The sequence below is a fragment of the Anser cygnoides genome, chromosome 25 (genome assembly GCF_040182565.1).
Source record: "Anser cygnoides isolate HZ-2024a breed goose chromosome 25, Taihu_goose_T2T_genome, whole genome shotgun sequence".
Lineage (NCBI taxonomy): Eukaryota > Metazoa > Chordata > Aves > Anseriformes > Anatidae > Anser > Anser cygnoides.
Window position 1 is genome coordinate 460,923 of NC_089897.1, and position 13,714 is coordinate 474,636.

Below are 13,714 nucleotides of genomic sequence, written 5' to 3' on the forward strand. Positions count from 1 at the left end.
ATTACATTTTAAATAGCCAAAAGCCAGCAGAAGCTGTTGTCCCTTGAAGAGCAAAAAGGCAAGGGGACGGGGCACGTGGCTGGTTTTCAGCACTCCAGTGAGCACAGAAGGGCACAGCAGCTGCAAAACCCATCCCACTTCAGTAAAAGCTCAACGCACGCATTACCAGCCCTGCTATAGCGAAAGCTTCTCCCTAGCCTCTGATTTAGCCCGGTCCGTCCAACCCTGTCTTTCTGTCCTAGGATCCTGCAGCGAGCTGGAGTGCTGCCTGCTCTGCCAAGGCAGGGAGGGGACAGCTCACCGTCAGGATCCTACAGTTCCGTCTGACTTTAGGAACGCCAATCGGGGTGACAGGTCAGCCGAAATGGGGGCACGAAGCATAGCGGCTGTGCTTGCCCTGGAGTTTGTGCATATTTACAGCGGAGGCACGGAGCGAACTCAATGCACTCGGCTACCAGCTCCTGCCCTGATCCCGCTGCGGAGCACCTTGGCTGTAAAACACGAAGCTTCCCAGGCTCTCTCCTATTTCTGGGGCCAAGGGCTGGGTGGCCGCCCGCCCAGGGCTTGGCTTCAGGCCACCATTGCCACCTACCGCTCCACTCCACGTCTAGCAGGACCCGGAGCCTTGCAGGCTTTTCCTCCAGAGGCTCCATTTCCTCCAGGCAGGATTTCTGCCCGGCGAAAGCCCCGGCCAGGGAAGGGGAGGGACTCCTGGCCTGGAGGCAGTGCGGAGGAGGAAGGCTCCGTCCACAAAGCCCCAGCGCCGACGTCCTGCCTTGGCTGTCCTCCCCGGAGACGGATGAGGGACCAGACTTGGGGGCAGCAGGTCCCAACGGGGGGATCTCGTTTCTGGAGCAAATGAAGAGAAGATTCCTCTTTGCAATCTGCTGTTTCAGGGAAGGTTTTCCAGCATGCAGCAGCAGGACGGTAAGGAACAGTTTCAGGTTCATCAACCCCGCCACGGGAGGTGCAGCACAGGCGAGGCGATGGGAAGGAGGGGAGCGGAGGAAGGGAAATGGACAGCTTCCCCGAGAGCTCAGAGACAGGTAACAGGCAGTGAACCCCCGCCTTGGGCAAACCTGTGCTCTAAAGCAGCGGGGAGGTGGTTGTCACATGAAATCACTGAATATTAAGTAGCTCTAGCAATTCGGTGGGAAGGAGAACGGAGTCTAAGCTGTTTGCAGCCAGTGATCACGTGCAACCTAATATCCATTGGAAAAGGGCTTGGTAAAAGCTTCACCCATCCTCAAAAGCTTTCTCAAGTCGAACACAAAATGCTGCTTCCTCTTTAATGGGAAAGGACCAAAGGGGTTCAAGGGCAGCTGATGCTCTCAGGGAAGCAGCTTCACAGGTTAACTGCAACAGCAAGGAAGCAAGGAGCTACTGCACCCCAAAATTCTCATTTCCAGGGGAAAGGAAAGAGGAAAAGCCGGAGTCAGAGCCACCAGCAGTGACGGGAGACGCAAGCCAAGGCACAGGTGGAGCGTGGGCATGGGCAGCAGTGCTCCACTTCTTCCTGGTAAGCAGAGAACAAACTCATCTAAAACCTTCGGAAGCTGGGGTCTGTGGAAAGTCTCAAGTCTGGCGCATGCAGGACAGGCTAACCCTGTCCAGCTGATGGCAAAATAAGATAGGCAATCACTAAGAGACAAAGTGCTTTGCCACACCGCGGACAGGCAGACAGCGGTCCCTGCTTCGCTGCTGGCTGAGCAAAGAGCTCCGTCGCCACAGGCCCCGCTCGCAAGGATGCGACCATCCTCACCTCCCCCGAGCCGCCTCTGTCCCCACGCTGGTTTTGTAACTACGCAGGAGCCAGGAAATCCCACCTGGAAAGCAGGGGTCCTGCACGCCCCCATGCCACGCGCTTCAATACCAACACCCGAGCCCAGGCGATCCCCCCCATCGGTGACAAAGAAAACCCCAGCGCGCAGCTAGGAAGGCCGGGACGCGCAGGAAACCTTCCCCCCTGCCACCCCAGCGGAGTGCACCTGGCAGCGCGCACAGCCGCCAATCGTTAACCCCAGCTCCAGGAGGAGGGAGGCAGGACACCGAGGGCACCACCTGTCCTTTGCCCCGTGGCAGGGCCAGCCAAGGAAACGGGGCTGGCAAACACCCGCGCCTGCTCCGCTCGTCTCCCATCCTCTGCTGGCAACGTTTCACAGCATTGAGACCTACTCATTGTTATTTTTTAATATTAAAACCACAATTTGCAAAGCAAAACACACTAGCAGAGTTAAGCTCTGGTGTTGTTTTGCTCTTTTTCTTTGAAAAAGCCAGTTTTGTACAGGATTCGGGTGAGCTTACAGCACAACGTGGCCACCACGAGTCCCCCCTAACGACATTCCCCCAACGCCCGCTGCATCCCCGCTCGCAGTTTCTTTCTCCCAGAACACAACAAATTATCCCGAACGCGGGAGCGCACAAAGCAGCAGGAAAGCAGCACCTGTCCCCTGCAGCACCTGACCTGCTTCTGATCTGAACTCAGGTTAACGTGCTTGTGATGGGAATGCTCAAGACCTTTGGCATTTTCTTCGTGGCTTTTCAAGAGGAGGTGGGGGGCTCCTCGGAGCAAGTCAGCTGGATCGGCTCCATCATGTCCTCGCTGCGCTTCCTGGGAGGTGAGCAGGCACCACGGGGGCTGGGGCAGTGCTGCAGCCTCGGGTTGCTCTGATGGACGGGGCACTGGGGTGCTCTGGGGGTGGCACCTCCGTCCCCAGCCGCGGGGTCACGGCACCTTGCTGTAGCTGCTTGGTTGTAGAGGACACGAGCAAAGCCTCAGCCCTAGCAGCATTACTAATGTCTCCAATCAAACCAGCAGCTGAATAATTCACCAGAGCTGTGCCGTGCAGCAAGAAGCAGGTTAAGGAAATCTGGAAGTTTGGGCTTCAATTCCATCCTCTTCCCCCAGATTTCCAGGGTCCAAGTTTCCAGGCCCTGCGGAGCATCAGCTGTCATTTTGGGGCACAAGAGCTCTGCCTCTTTTCCCTTGCAGCCCCGCTGGTGGCCGTGGTCTGCAGGAGGCTGGGCGAGCGGCCGACCTCCATCATCGGGGCCGGCTTGGTCAGCGGCGGCTGCCTGCTCAGCACGCAGGCCACCAGCGTCCCCTTCCTCTGCGTCTCCATGGGACTCCTCCTGGGTGAGCTGCCTGCGGCGCACGGGCGCGTGGGGACCTCGCTGCACACAACGAGCAGAAGCAGCTTGGTTAAACCAGGCTGTGCCCCCACCGTCACCGGCCCCTTTACTGCCACCAGCCCCCTGCCATGAGATGTCGCATGAAACCCCAAAGCTTCGTGCTCGGGAACATAAGATACCAATTTCAACAAGCTAGACCACACTAACTTTGTTTTGTTTTCCCCTGGACCCAACATATGCCACAAATCCTGGCCTTTTAATCCCTTCGTAAAAAATGCACAGCCTCAAAAACCCTGGACGCTAAACAACATGCCTGAAATCCTGTTCTCCACTGATAGCAACAGCAGTCAGCCCCCGCTTTCATTTTCTCCTCCACTGCAGGGAGAATAAGCTTAGGACAGCATGCCGCTGAATCCCCAGCCCTCCCGATACGAAGCAGCCGCTTCTTGGCACTAACATCCCACTTCCACCCGTGTCGCAGGCATGGGCTTCTGCTGCCTTTACCAGGCAGCAGCGGTGATGACGGCCAAGCGCTGCAGGACGCGGCTGGCTTTCTCCAACGCCATCGCCCGCTCGGGAATGGGACTGACGTTCCTGATAGCGCCCTTCACACAGCTCCTCATCGATTCCTACGGCTGGCAAGGTGAGCGCATCTCCCGCTTTCCACATCCCTCAGTGTGAAGAAGGCACCTGAGGCTCTTTTTAAAAACTAAAATTGGATGCACCAAGGAACAACTTGGCCTCTTTCTAGGTTAGTTTGGGGATATCTGCTTTTACTACGCTGTTTCAGGACAGTCCATCACTTTTGATGAGTGAAAATAAAACAACCCGCCCCAGATTCTGTTTTCTTCTTGCATGCATCAGGAAGAAAGGGACTTCCAGCCCAAAAGCCAGAACAACGGCTCCGGCAAGGCACCTTTACCTCTTTGCTGATCTTTCTCCTGTCTAAAACATCTGTCTAACATTCCTGTCTATTACATCCTGTCTAAAAAAGATCTAAAAGGAAAAAAAAAAAAGGCACCTTTTGTCTTTGTTTAGGTACTCTCCTGATTTTTGGAGGCATCATGCTAAACCTCGTGCCTTCCAGCATGCTGCTGCGTCCCATCAGCACCCAGCTGCCTCAACGCTCCTCTGCTAAAAATCATGACAGTGAGTCTTCAGTGCCAAAAAAAGATTCAGAAACCCTTGCTAGACACCTGGATGAAGACCCTGACAGGGGAGTGCAGCTTGGCCACACACAGGACCTGCCCATCACAGAGCAACCCGTGGCACACTGCAGTGGAGACATCTCTGGGCCGGCAACTGCGGAGGTGTCGGAAGGGCTGGAGAAAGCCCCTGCAGACCACAGCTCACCAGAAACAGCCAGCGAGGCCATGAGTAGCTGTAAACCCCTCCCAGCGACCAAAGAAGAAAATCCACAGCCTCTCCTCGACTTTTCCCCTTTGAAGGATCCCCTCTTCTGCATTTTTACATGGTCTTTTTTGTTCAGCCACTTGGCCTACTTCGTGCCCATCTTCCACCTGGTAGCAAGAGCCAGGACGCTGGGCATAAGCAGCATGGATGCTTCTTACCTCATTTCAGTGGCTGGTAGGCAAAAGAATCTTTTAAACACATTTATAATTACAATGATGCCAAAATAGGAAAGAAATACAACACAAATCTTGCCAAGAAATAGTCCCAAATGTGTTCTAGAATAAATCTTCATGGAAGAGCTTGAGCTCACAGCCCTTACCCCCCATTCTGTATATATAGTGTCGCCTTCTGTACAAGTACAAAGTTGCTCTCACATGGTGGGTGGTTCTCTCAACCTAAGCCAGATGATCACCCATCCCTTCTGCAATGAACAAACACAAGTTTCAAATTGCATTGGTGCTACCAGTCCTCCCAAGCCTTCCCACAAATCTCCCTGCTTTGCTTAAACCCACAAAAGCCACAGAAATCCAGAGTCACTCAGAAATCCAGGACCTCTAGTCTGACCCAGGAATGTATGCAGAGAGAAATACGGTGTTAGGAGAGAAAAAAACAACAAAAACACACTAATAAATCGGATCTAGCCATTTGGATTTGGCATGTTCACCTGAAAGGGGGGAAAAAAATACCACCCGCCCCCAAAAAATAATGACATAAAGAAGGCATTACACTGAAGTCACATCAGGTTAAAAAAGTGGCTCCATTCTCAGTCATGATAAAATATTTTATTATACGAAAATAAATTTGTCTTCTACAGTGCTGTATAACATTTAGAAATTATGCATGCTGTGGAAGAGACTAGAAAGAGATCACAGCAATTAATCTGACATTTTGAATTAAGAGTAGGAGGGTCAGCAAGATAGAGCTGACAGTTATCAGTCCTTTCACCTTTAGTTTATAAAAACACATCCGGAAACGTTAAATCAAGTATCAAAGGTTTGCTGATCCTTCAAAAAAAAATGCTGGGCTTTTGTCCTTTTTTGCTTCTTAAAAAAAACACACACACAAATGAACACTTCTCAGTAGTCTGCTTTTTCTTCCTCTTGAAAAAGATCAAGTGACAAACCTTTCTTTCCTATTTTTACTGAAGGGCACTTCAGAATTTTCTGTTGAGTGCACAGCCCTTAATTGAATTTCTACAGACCACTTCTGTGCACCCGCAGGCAAAGAAGGCACCAAGGTAAAGAAAAAAGCATGAATTTTACAACAGCCTAAAAATGCCTTCCTGCAGCTTCTTGGCATTGCAGCCCTTTGTGGCCATATCCTTAAAGCAAGCGGCAGGCAGAATGCATTTCACAGCTCCTCACAAAATAGGGAAAAAATGTAAAAAAAAAATATCTTCTCTGAGGCTCGATGACCTCCTCTTTCCCCAGGCATCACAGAGACAGTCAGCCAACTTCTCTCGGGGTGGATCGCCGACCAGAACTGGACCAAGAAGTACCACTACCACGCGGCTTACCTGGTGCTCTGCGGCGTCACCAACCTGCTCTGCCCTCTGGCCACCACCTTCCCGCTGCTCATGACCTACGCTGTGGCCTTTGCCATTTTCTGCGGTGGATTCCTGGCTCTGGTGCTCCCTGTGCTGGTGAGGATATTTCTTTAAATAATAACAAAAAAATAATAATACACAGTGTTTCCAGCAATATTCCACAAAATACCTAACAACCTTTTCCTAAAGCTGAAGTGCCCTGGGCTGGTGCAGACTTGCATCAGAGGGGTCTCCCCCTCCAGACCCCCCAGTTTGAGCCCCTCGAGAGCCCCAGTCTCCCCCCAGCCTGCTGACTGGCACGCACAGCCCAGGTGCAACAAAAGCACCCAGAGTCTGCTGCAGATTGTCAGTGATTTGACTCAGCGAATTGCTTCCCACATCCTTCTTTCTAAAGGAGATGGTTCCAGCTCCTGGGAACCAGAATGAATCCGTTCATTTACAAGCGCTCAGGCAAAACCAGAGAGCTGTGAATATCTGGTCCCAACCCCTGGATTATCTGTAACACACAGACCAGTTACAGCAGGATCTGGACAGGGAAACAACATTACAGTTTGGGATTTCCTCCCGGGAAGGAATGCAGTCAGATTTTACACCAGCCTCCTCAAAGCCTCAGCAGCATTACCAGTTTCAGGAGATGCCCGAACAGCGGGATGAGAGCAATGCACCTTGCACCCCTGTAATTTCAGCGCCGACCTTAAGGAGGCGAGCGGATTCAAGGCTAAGCCAGACCTGCATGTGCAAAGTCCTCCCAAAATATTACAGCAGCTGAAAAGGAAACTCCCCAGAAAAGGTGCTTTGTGCCTTGCTCATTCACATGAACCCTACCAATAATTATTGATTTGGTTTTACAATCAGGTAGATCTAGTTGGTGTGCCAAAACTCCACAGCTACTTGGGATTTGCTTCCTTCTTTGCTGGGATAGCAGCCGTCGGTGGACCTCCTCTAGCAGGTAATTCATACATTACATACCACACATACCCACCACAGACATCCACTGATTAAATGTACTTCTGGTTCACTCTCCTACCCGTAAGCATCCACAGATGGTCTTTCTGTCCAAGTAGAAAAAAGCATATTTAAGAACATTATCTTTACGCACAGGCAATGTTTTTGCTCACGAATTTGCAAAGCCCAACCAGCAGTCTAACAGCGGCATGGGAAAAAGGATGCTGGCCTCCAACCCCCGCCTCCCCCCCTTTATAAGCCTGACCACAGCAGATCAATGGTGACCACACTACCACAGATTTTACCACTAAGAATGCATCATTAATACTGAGCTAGAAATAGAGAGACAGGAGGGAAGACAGCTTGATAAAGGCAAGGCTTGAACAGGCTCAGCAGCAGCCCCACCGAGCAGAGGCACTGAAATGTACAGCGAAGTCCCAGTAATCTCCTGTTTTGAAGAAGATTACGCTACTTAGCCACGAGAGCTCCTGGGCCCAAAGATAAGGAGGATGAAAAGCCTTTCCTCTTCTCCCTCTGCCAGGAAACCAAGACAGTTTTGAGCATCTGGCAGATTTCAAGCACTCAGAAATGAGCTTCTGTTCACAAGAGAGGGGCTCATTCTCCTCCATACATCCAGGGCAGGACAAAGCTCATCCTTTTCCTGACCCTTAGCCACACCTCATATCTGGAACAAGGATCTTAGCTGTTCCTACAATGAAAGTGAACAGAAAAAGCTGCAAGGTCAAACACTGGTGTGAACGATGCCCCATCACCCACCTAGCAGATGTGCCCTGAACTCAGCCTAAAACCTGGCAAGCTGTTCTTCATCTGCTGCTTCCTGCCCCGCGCTGGCAGCTGCCCCGCGCCTGCAGGCACACTTGGCTCCAAGCTGCCAAGTATTCTGCAATACCACCTCCGTGCTGCAAAGTTTTAGCAAGCCTGCTGTACTGCGGGCATGAGAAAGATTGATTTCCCTAATCAATATCTCTAGGTTGGCCAAACTCTGTATATGGATGCAATTTCAAGCAACTTAAGTACTTCCATTGACAGTGTGCTTTACACTGTCACAGTGATGCATAGCCTATTCCGGGGAAGATCTCTTCTGCTGATACAAGATGTATGTCCACCACAAAGCAATACCTGTAAAACCATCTGAGTAAATTCTCTGACAGTACAAAAAGAAATAAGTTGGCAATCCTTTATCCATGCATCATACATGCTAACACAGCAGCTACATTTTCATCTGCTTCCAATATATTTTTGCTAATTGGAAGCCTTCTGCATTCTGAAGATGCTAACCACTCACTGCGAGAACATGTCTGGATTTTGTAAAGCAAGCAGGTTTCTTGCAAAAGGCCTTGCACAGAAATCAGTCTTCTTAATACAGATGGGATAAATAAAGGCCAAACAAAGCCAAGAAGCAAAACTCTCACTGATCCGTCTCAATGTAAGCAGAGCAAGAGGGAAATGATTCAGAGATCAGGATCTAGGTTTGTGATACAAGATAATTTTCAGTTTTCTGCAATTTTCTCTTCCAATTCTTTTTCTTTCTTCTGCAATTTTCCACCTCCAACACAGCTGTATTAAGCATGAATACTGAATGGGACTAGAAACTACTGATTAAGTTTCCAAAAGCAGCTGCTCCTTGCAGAATACGGAATGGGATTTAAATGCTACGTAATATCTTGGGGTTTAGTGCCTTTGACTGCTGCTGACTTTCCTAAAAGTTCGACTTCAGAAGTACGATTTTTAGAATTTTATGAAGGCAAATTTTTATAGTGAACCCCAAGACATAATATTAACACGCATATTAAAAAACGCTTATTTTACACACTAGAGCAAAGCCTAATCACAATGCAACGAAAAGGTGACTTACCTGCAAATCTGTTTAACTTAAAGCCCTTGAGTCTGGAGGCAGCCAGCCCGACTGAAAGCCTGGGGCGAGAAGCCTGACGGCTTGCTCACAGCTGTTTGCCTGCCAGCGCTGTTGGACGCTCCTGCCCTTCTGAAAAACAAAACCAAAGTGGAACAAGACAAAACAAACATTATTTTGGCAAGCCGCAAGCAAGCTAAGGAGGGAGAGGATATTTTATTTCCATAAACAGGACAAATCAGTAACTCACACTGCAAAAGGAAAAAACCAAACAAACTACGTAATCCGAGATTACGGAATAGATTCCAGCAGCCAGCACACAAAAACTCCAGCCCCAACAAACGTGCGGTGAAGTGGGAGAGGAAGGAATCATTTGAAAGCTGCATTGGCACATACATTTAGATGCTCTCACCTAAATTCTGCCTGTCTCTTCACGCTAGATATTGCTGCTAGGACATCTGTAATAAACAAAACCCAGAGGTGCCAGATCCCTCTGCTGATCACAGAGCAGTGGTGCAATTTCAACAACCCAACCACAGCCCACAGCGTAAGCATGTACAGTGCTTGTTTGCATTGTACCACTTTACATGCCAGGGAGTTACCAGCATTGCTTGCAAAACTGCTGCTCTGTTGCACTTTGCAGACCATTGGCTTCTAATTCTGCTCTCTGCAGCAGGAATTTACTTTTATTTTTTGCTCAGGGAGCAGGAATGCAGGCTTTGAAGGCTGGGACGTCTGGTGGTGAAGGCATCACCATCACTGCTCTGCCAGCCAGGAGGCTATGCTGGTGCTTCAGCACTAGCTTGAGCTTATGGAAAAAACAGAAAAATCCCACATTTATAAATATCCAGAAGGCAATTTTTAAAAATAATAGAAATACTCAGAGCTCCACAACTAGAGCACTCTGTCCTGGACACCTACATCTTACAAATGACTACATTAGCATCCCTTATCCACATCTCACAGACTTTCAGACAGGAAAAACTGATCCCACCTCTCAGAATAAACAACCCGGCACAACATACAGGGCCCAGGAGCGGGACCCGCATCACCATGTCCTACACCACAGGGTCCCCTTCCGACAGACAGCACCGTCACAGAATGGCCGAGGTTGGAAAGGACCTCTGAAGATCATCTAGTCCAACCACGATGGGTTCTCGGCTCTGCCCTCTGGCCAAGGCACATGCAGGGCTCAAACAATATCCCTGAGGAAAAAACAGAGCTGAAACCTCACAGCATAGGCATGGGATAACAGAAACCAAATACCACTGGCAAGCCCACAGGGAAGCAGCAGTAGAGCAAAGCAGCATGAGCCTTTTCCCCGTTCTACAGACCTCCATGGCCGTACAAATCTACAGGAAGGAAACGTTAGCACCTCTTGCCAGTCACACAGCCACGTCCCGAGCAGCACCACTCCCTTTCCCACTGAGAGCTGGGGCGCTCACAGGTACAGTGGGAACCGTGCTTCAGTGCAAAGCCGGGATCTCTTGGGACAAGGTTGCTGTTTCCACTCCTTTCCAGTTTTAAGAATCCCAGACTCAGGCCAGAGCTAACACTGGTGTAAATTGTGTAAATCCATGGATGTCAGGGAGGAATTCTGGTGTACACCAGTAGCAGATCTAGCTCAGCTGGTCACTCTGCTGCTAACCCACCTTGTGCATCCACATGCCAGATTTGGGAGTATGTTATAGAATTTATTACACGCAGTAGCAACTCCTATTGCTTTGTATATTTTAGATTCTAACAGAGGAATTATGCACATTTAAACTGAAATGTCCAGATACTAGATGATACGATGTAACCAAACAAAACACTTAAAGGTCATTTTTAAAAGGCACTCTGCCCCCTTGCAGATACCTGAGTCTCTACTGAATGTAGGTTTTCCTTTTAAGTGCTGGCAAAGCTACCTTTAAGCAAGTTCACCCCCTGCTCTTGGTCTGGGATCTTTCATATGAGACAGGTTGTGTTAAATTGGGCCTGCTCACAAGGCAGCAGGTCTGGAGAATCCAGAGATTGCAGTGCCGATGTTGCAAAGGAGTCAACTCGTTACCAATGGGACCTAACATCTGCTGCAGCAGCTACTTCTTGCCCACCTACTGAAACAGGAAAAAAAAAGTTGGGGATTAAATTCCATCAGATTAAAATCCACTTCCACTACAAGGATCTGGCAACATCAGCCCCAGGAAGAACATCCGACACGTTTGCCAGTTACACCTATCACAACCGTCCTACCTGACCAGGCACCAGCTGTCCGTGCTGCACAGCCACGGTTAAGGTAACCTAAAGAAAATATCGGAGGCATTCTGAAAGGAGAACACACATCCTTCACTTCCCGCCCACCTCCCAAAAGGCTTTTGGTGAGAAAATCCAACAGCTTTACTAACGATCTTTCCTCCCGCAGGGTGGCTGTATGACTACACGCAGACCTATGCCTGCTCTTTCCTCTTTGCTGGAGCCTGTGCTCTCATCTCGCCCATGTCCTTCTTCTTTGAGCCGCTGGCCCAGAAGTGGAAGCTAAAGGAAGCCAACCCGAGCAACGTCCCCACGCTGGGCTGAAGCTTTAAGGCAGCAGAAGCTTTGAAGAACCAGCCTCATTGCACCCGCAACCGGACGCGGCAACCAGCACAGACCTTCTGCACCCAAAGCTACCAACGGCAGCGAAATCAAACCAGGGATTTTCAGATGTCAGACTCACCGTTAGCATTTCTAGATGTTTCTGGTCCACATGTGATTAAAGCCACCTGAGAACCACGTAGGGTAACGCACTGTTTGACAGGAAGGAGCACAGCTGGCGGCCGGGGGGACGCGGGGGCTCTGCCAGCTCCCAGCTGGGGACAAGGGGCCCGGCAGCCCCCGGCCCCCCCAGCCTCTGCCCAGCACGAAGCTGCCTCGCCTCCAGGACACGGCGGCCAGGAGCTCCTGAGTGCCAAAGCGCAGTGGGAGGTTTCAGCTTATTTACTCAGACATGACTAATTAGCAACGGGGAGGGATGCAGGGACACAGATTGGTACAAGAGATAAGGTTTTAACTTCCAACAGGATGAGAAAATCAGCTGGGCATAGAATATCCTGAGTTGGAAGGGACCCATAAGGATCATCGAGTCCAACTCCTGGCACCGCAGAGGTCTACCCAAAAATTCTGACCCTGTGACTAAGTGCACAGTCCAAACGCTTCTTCAACTCCGACAGGCTCGGCGCCATGACTGCGTCCCTGGGGAGCCTGTTCCAGTGGGCGACCACCCTCTCAGTGAAGAACCTCTTCCTCATGTCCAGCCTAAACTTCCCCTGCCTCAGCTTGACACCATTCCTGCGGGTCCTACCACTGGTCACCAGAGAGAATAGATCGGCGCCTGCCCCTCCACTCCCCCTCGCGAGGAAGCTGTAGGCCGTGATGAGCTCTCCCCTCAGCCTCCTCTTTCCCAGGCTGAACAGGCCCAGTGACCTCAGCCTCTCCTCGTACGTCTCCCCCTCCAGGCCCTTCACCATCTTCGTAGCCCTGTTAGCCCTATTTTATTAGGCCTTGTGAAAGGAATTTGTTTGGAGAGTTTGGAAACGCTCAAAGGCCGTAGCCTAAAGAAACTCTAGTATGGCATTGGTTGTCACGGCAGAGGGCTTGGAACCAAAACCCACGACAGGGCAAGCTTCCAGCCCCACAGCCGCTCGTCAGGCCCTCGCCCCCGCTTCCCAGCACGGCACCCGGAGCCTCGCAGGGGGGCTCAGCAAGCCCGTGCTCTGCCAGCACCCTGCAGCTTTCCTTTGGAGGGGCAGGGTGCAGCTGTCCTGCCTTTCTGGCCACTATTGAGGCTGCAATTTTCTGTGTTATCGCCTTTGAAATTATTACGCAGAGCTGGGATATCACAGGGGTTTTACACGGCCACCAACTCAGCCACTAGCACAATCCTTCCCCGCTCGCCCCCTTTTCCTTTACAGCATCAAGAGTTATTCCCCTACAGAAACATTCCTTTAAACTGCCCGATGGGTTATTTCAAGCACAAAATTAAGTGGCCTATGTTTAATAAAAAGCTGCACAACTTCACAGCTGTATTAAGCAGCTCAGACATCGCTGCAGGCAGGACAGCTCACTGGCAGGTGATGGGCCATATTCAGCAGTTACACAACCAACCAAAGGCAAAGAAACCACGCATACTGAAATAAGGGAAATATTTTAGCCCTGAATTTGCACTCAGTGGGGAATATCAGTGGTATAAAATGCCTGGTTTTTCATAGATCTGCCTGTTCACAGCTTCCTCCAATTCCTGCAGAAATCCACAGGCAGCAAATGCTTCAAAAATTGTCCTTTCACATCCAAACCGCAGCATCAAACACAGCATGGGATCCACCTGTACCAGCTTATGCTTAGATCCATGAGAGGATCTCACACGTCATTTGCTGAGCAACCAGGGTTTAAGGATAAAAAAAGACTATTTGAGGTGTTTAAGGCACTGGGGCTTGAAGAGGGGCAAGCGGATCCCATGTAATTTGTCTCAAGCCAGTCCTGCACTGCACATTGGGCTAAGACCTTCAGCAGGGACGAAGCTTTCATTTGCAAATTTAAGTTTTCACCTCTTGAAATATTTATGCTCCTACTGAACAAATTAAAGACTACTGGTTCTGTTGCTGTAATAGAAACTATTCAGGCTTTACTGGCTTATGCTTGGCTTCAGGTTTCCAAACTCAAGAGCTTCAAAAATCCCTCTCCTTCTGCATCTCTAATGCACATTTAAGCTCACTAGTGCCTTTTGCTATCCAACAGTGCAAGATCCAGAGACCAAGGCAATGTGCAGACGAAGAAGAGCTGACACACCA

General features: G+C 50.1%; 1 protein-coding gene across 3 annotated transcripts; it reads left to right on the top strand.

Moving 5' to 3' along the window:
- Window positions 1-762: 762 nt before the first annotated feature.
- On the top strand, window positions 763-11,660 carry SLC16A4 (solute carrier family 16 member 4). Of its 3 annotated transcripts, XM_013200367.3 has the most exons (9): window positions 763-927; window positions 1,410-1,519; window positions 2,486-2,618; window positions 2,993-3,136; window positions 3,614-3,775; window positions 4,171-4,719; window positions 5,976-6,187; window positions 6,947-7,040; window positions 11,311-11,660. In XM_013200367.3, the coding sequence occupies exons 1-9, from the start codon at window positions 912-914 to the stop codon at window positions 11,463-11,465; spliced, it is 1,575 nt and encodes a 524-aa protein (XP_013055821.3). In that variant the 5' UTR covers window positions 763-911; the 3' UTR covers window positions 11,466-11,660. The 3 variants fall into 3 exon arrangements, with proteins under 3 accessions (XP_013055821.3, XP_066838945.1, XP_047910482.2); XM_066982844.1 differs by lacking the exon at window positions 4,171-4,719; XM_048054525.2 differs by lacking the exon at window positions 2,993-3,136 and having other exon boundaries at window positions 764-927.
- Window positions 11,661-13,714: the final 2,054 nt, after the last annotated feature.

Excerpts from the sequence above, each read along its gene's own strand:
- SLC16A4 (XM_013200367.3), top strand. Across the intron at positions 2,619-2,992 it reads CTCGCTGCGCTTCCTGGGAG|CCCCGCTGGTGGCCGTGGTC; the intron begins GTGAGCAGGCAC and ends TTTCCCTTGCAG. Across the intron at positions 7,041-11,310 it reads CGGTGGACCTCCTCTAGCAG|GGTGGCTGTATGACTACACG; the intron begins GTAATTCATACA and ends TTCCTCCCGCAG.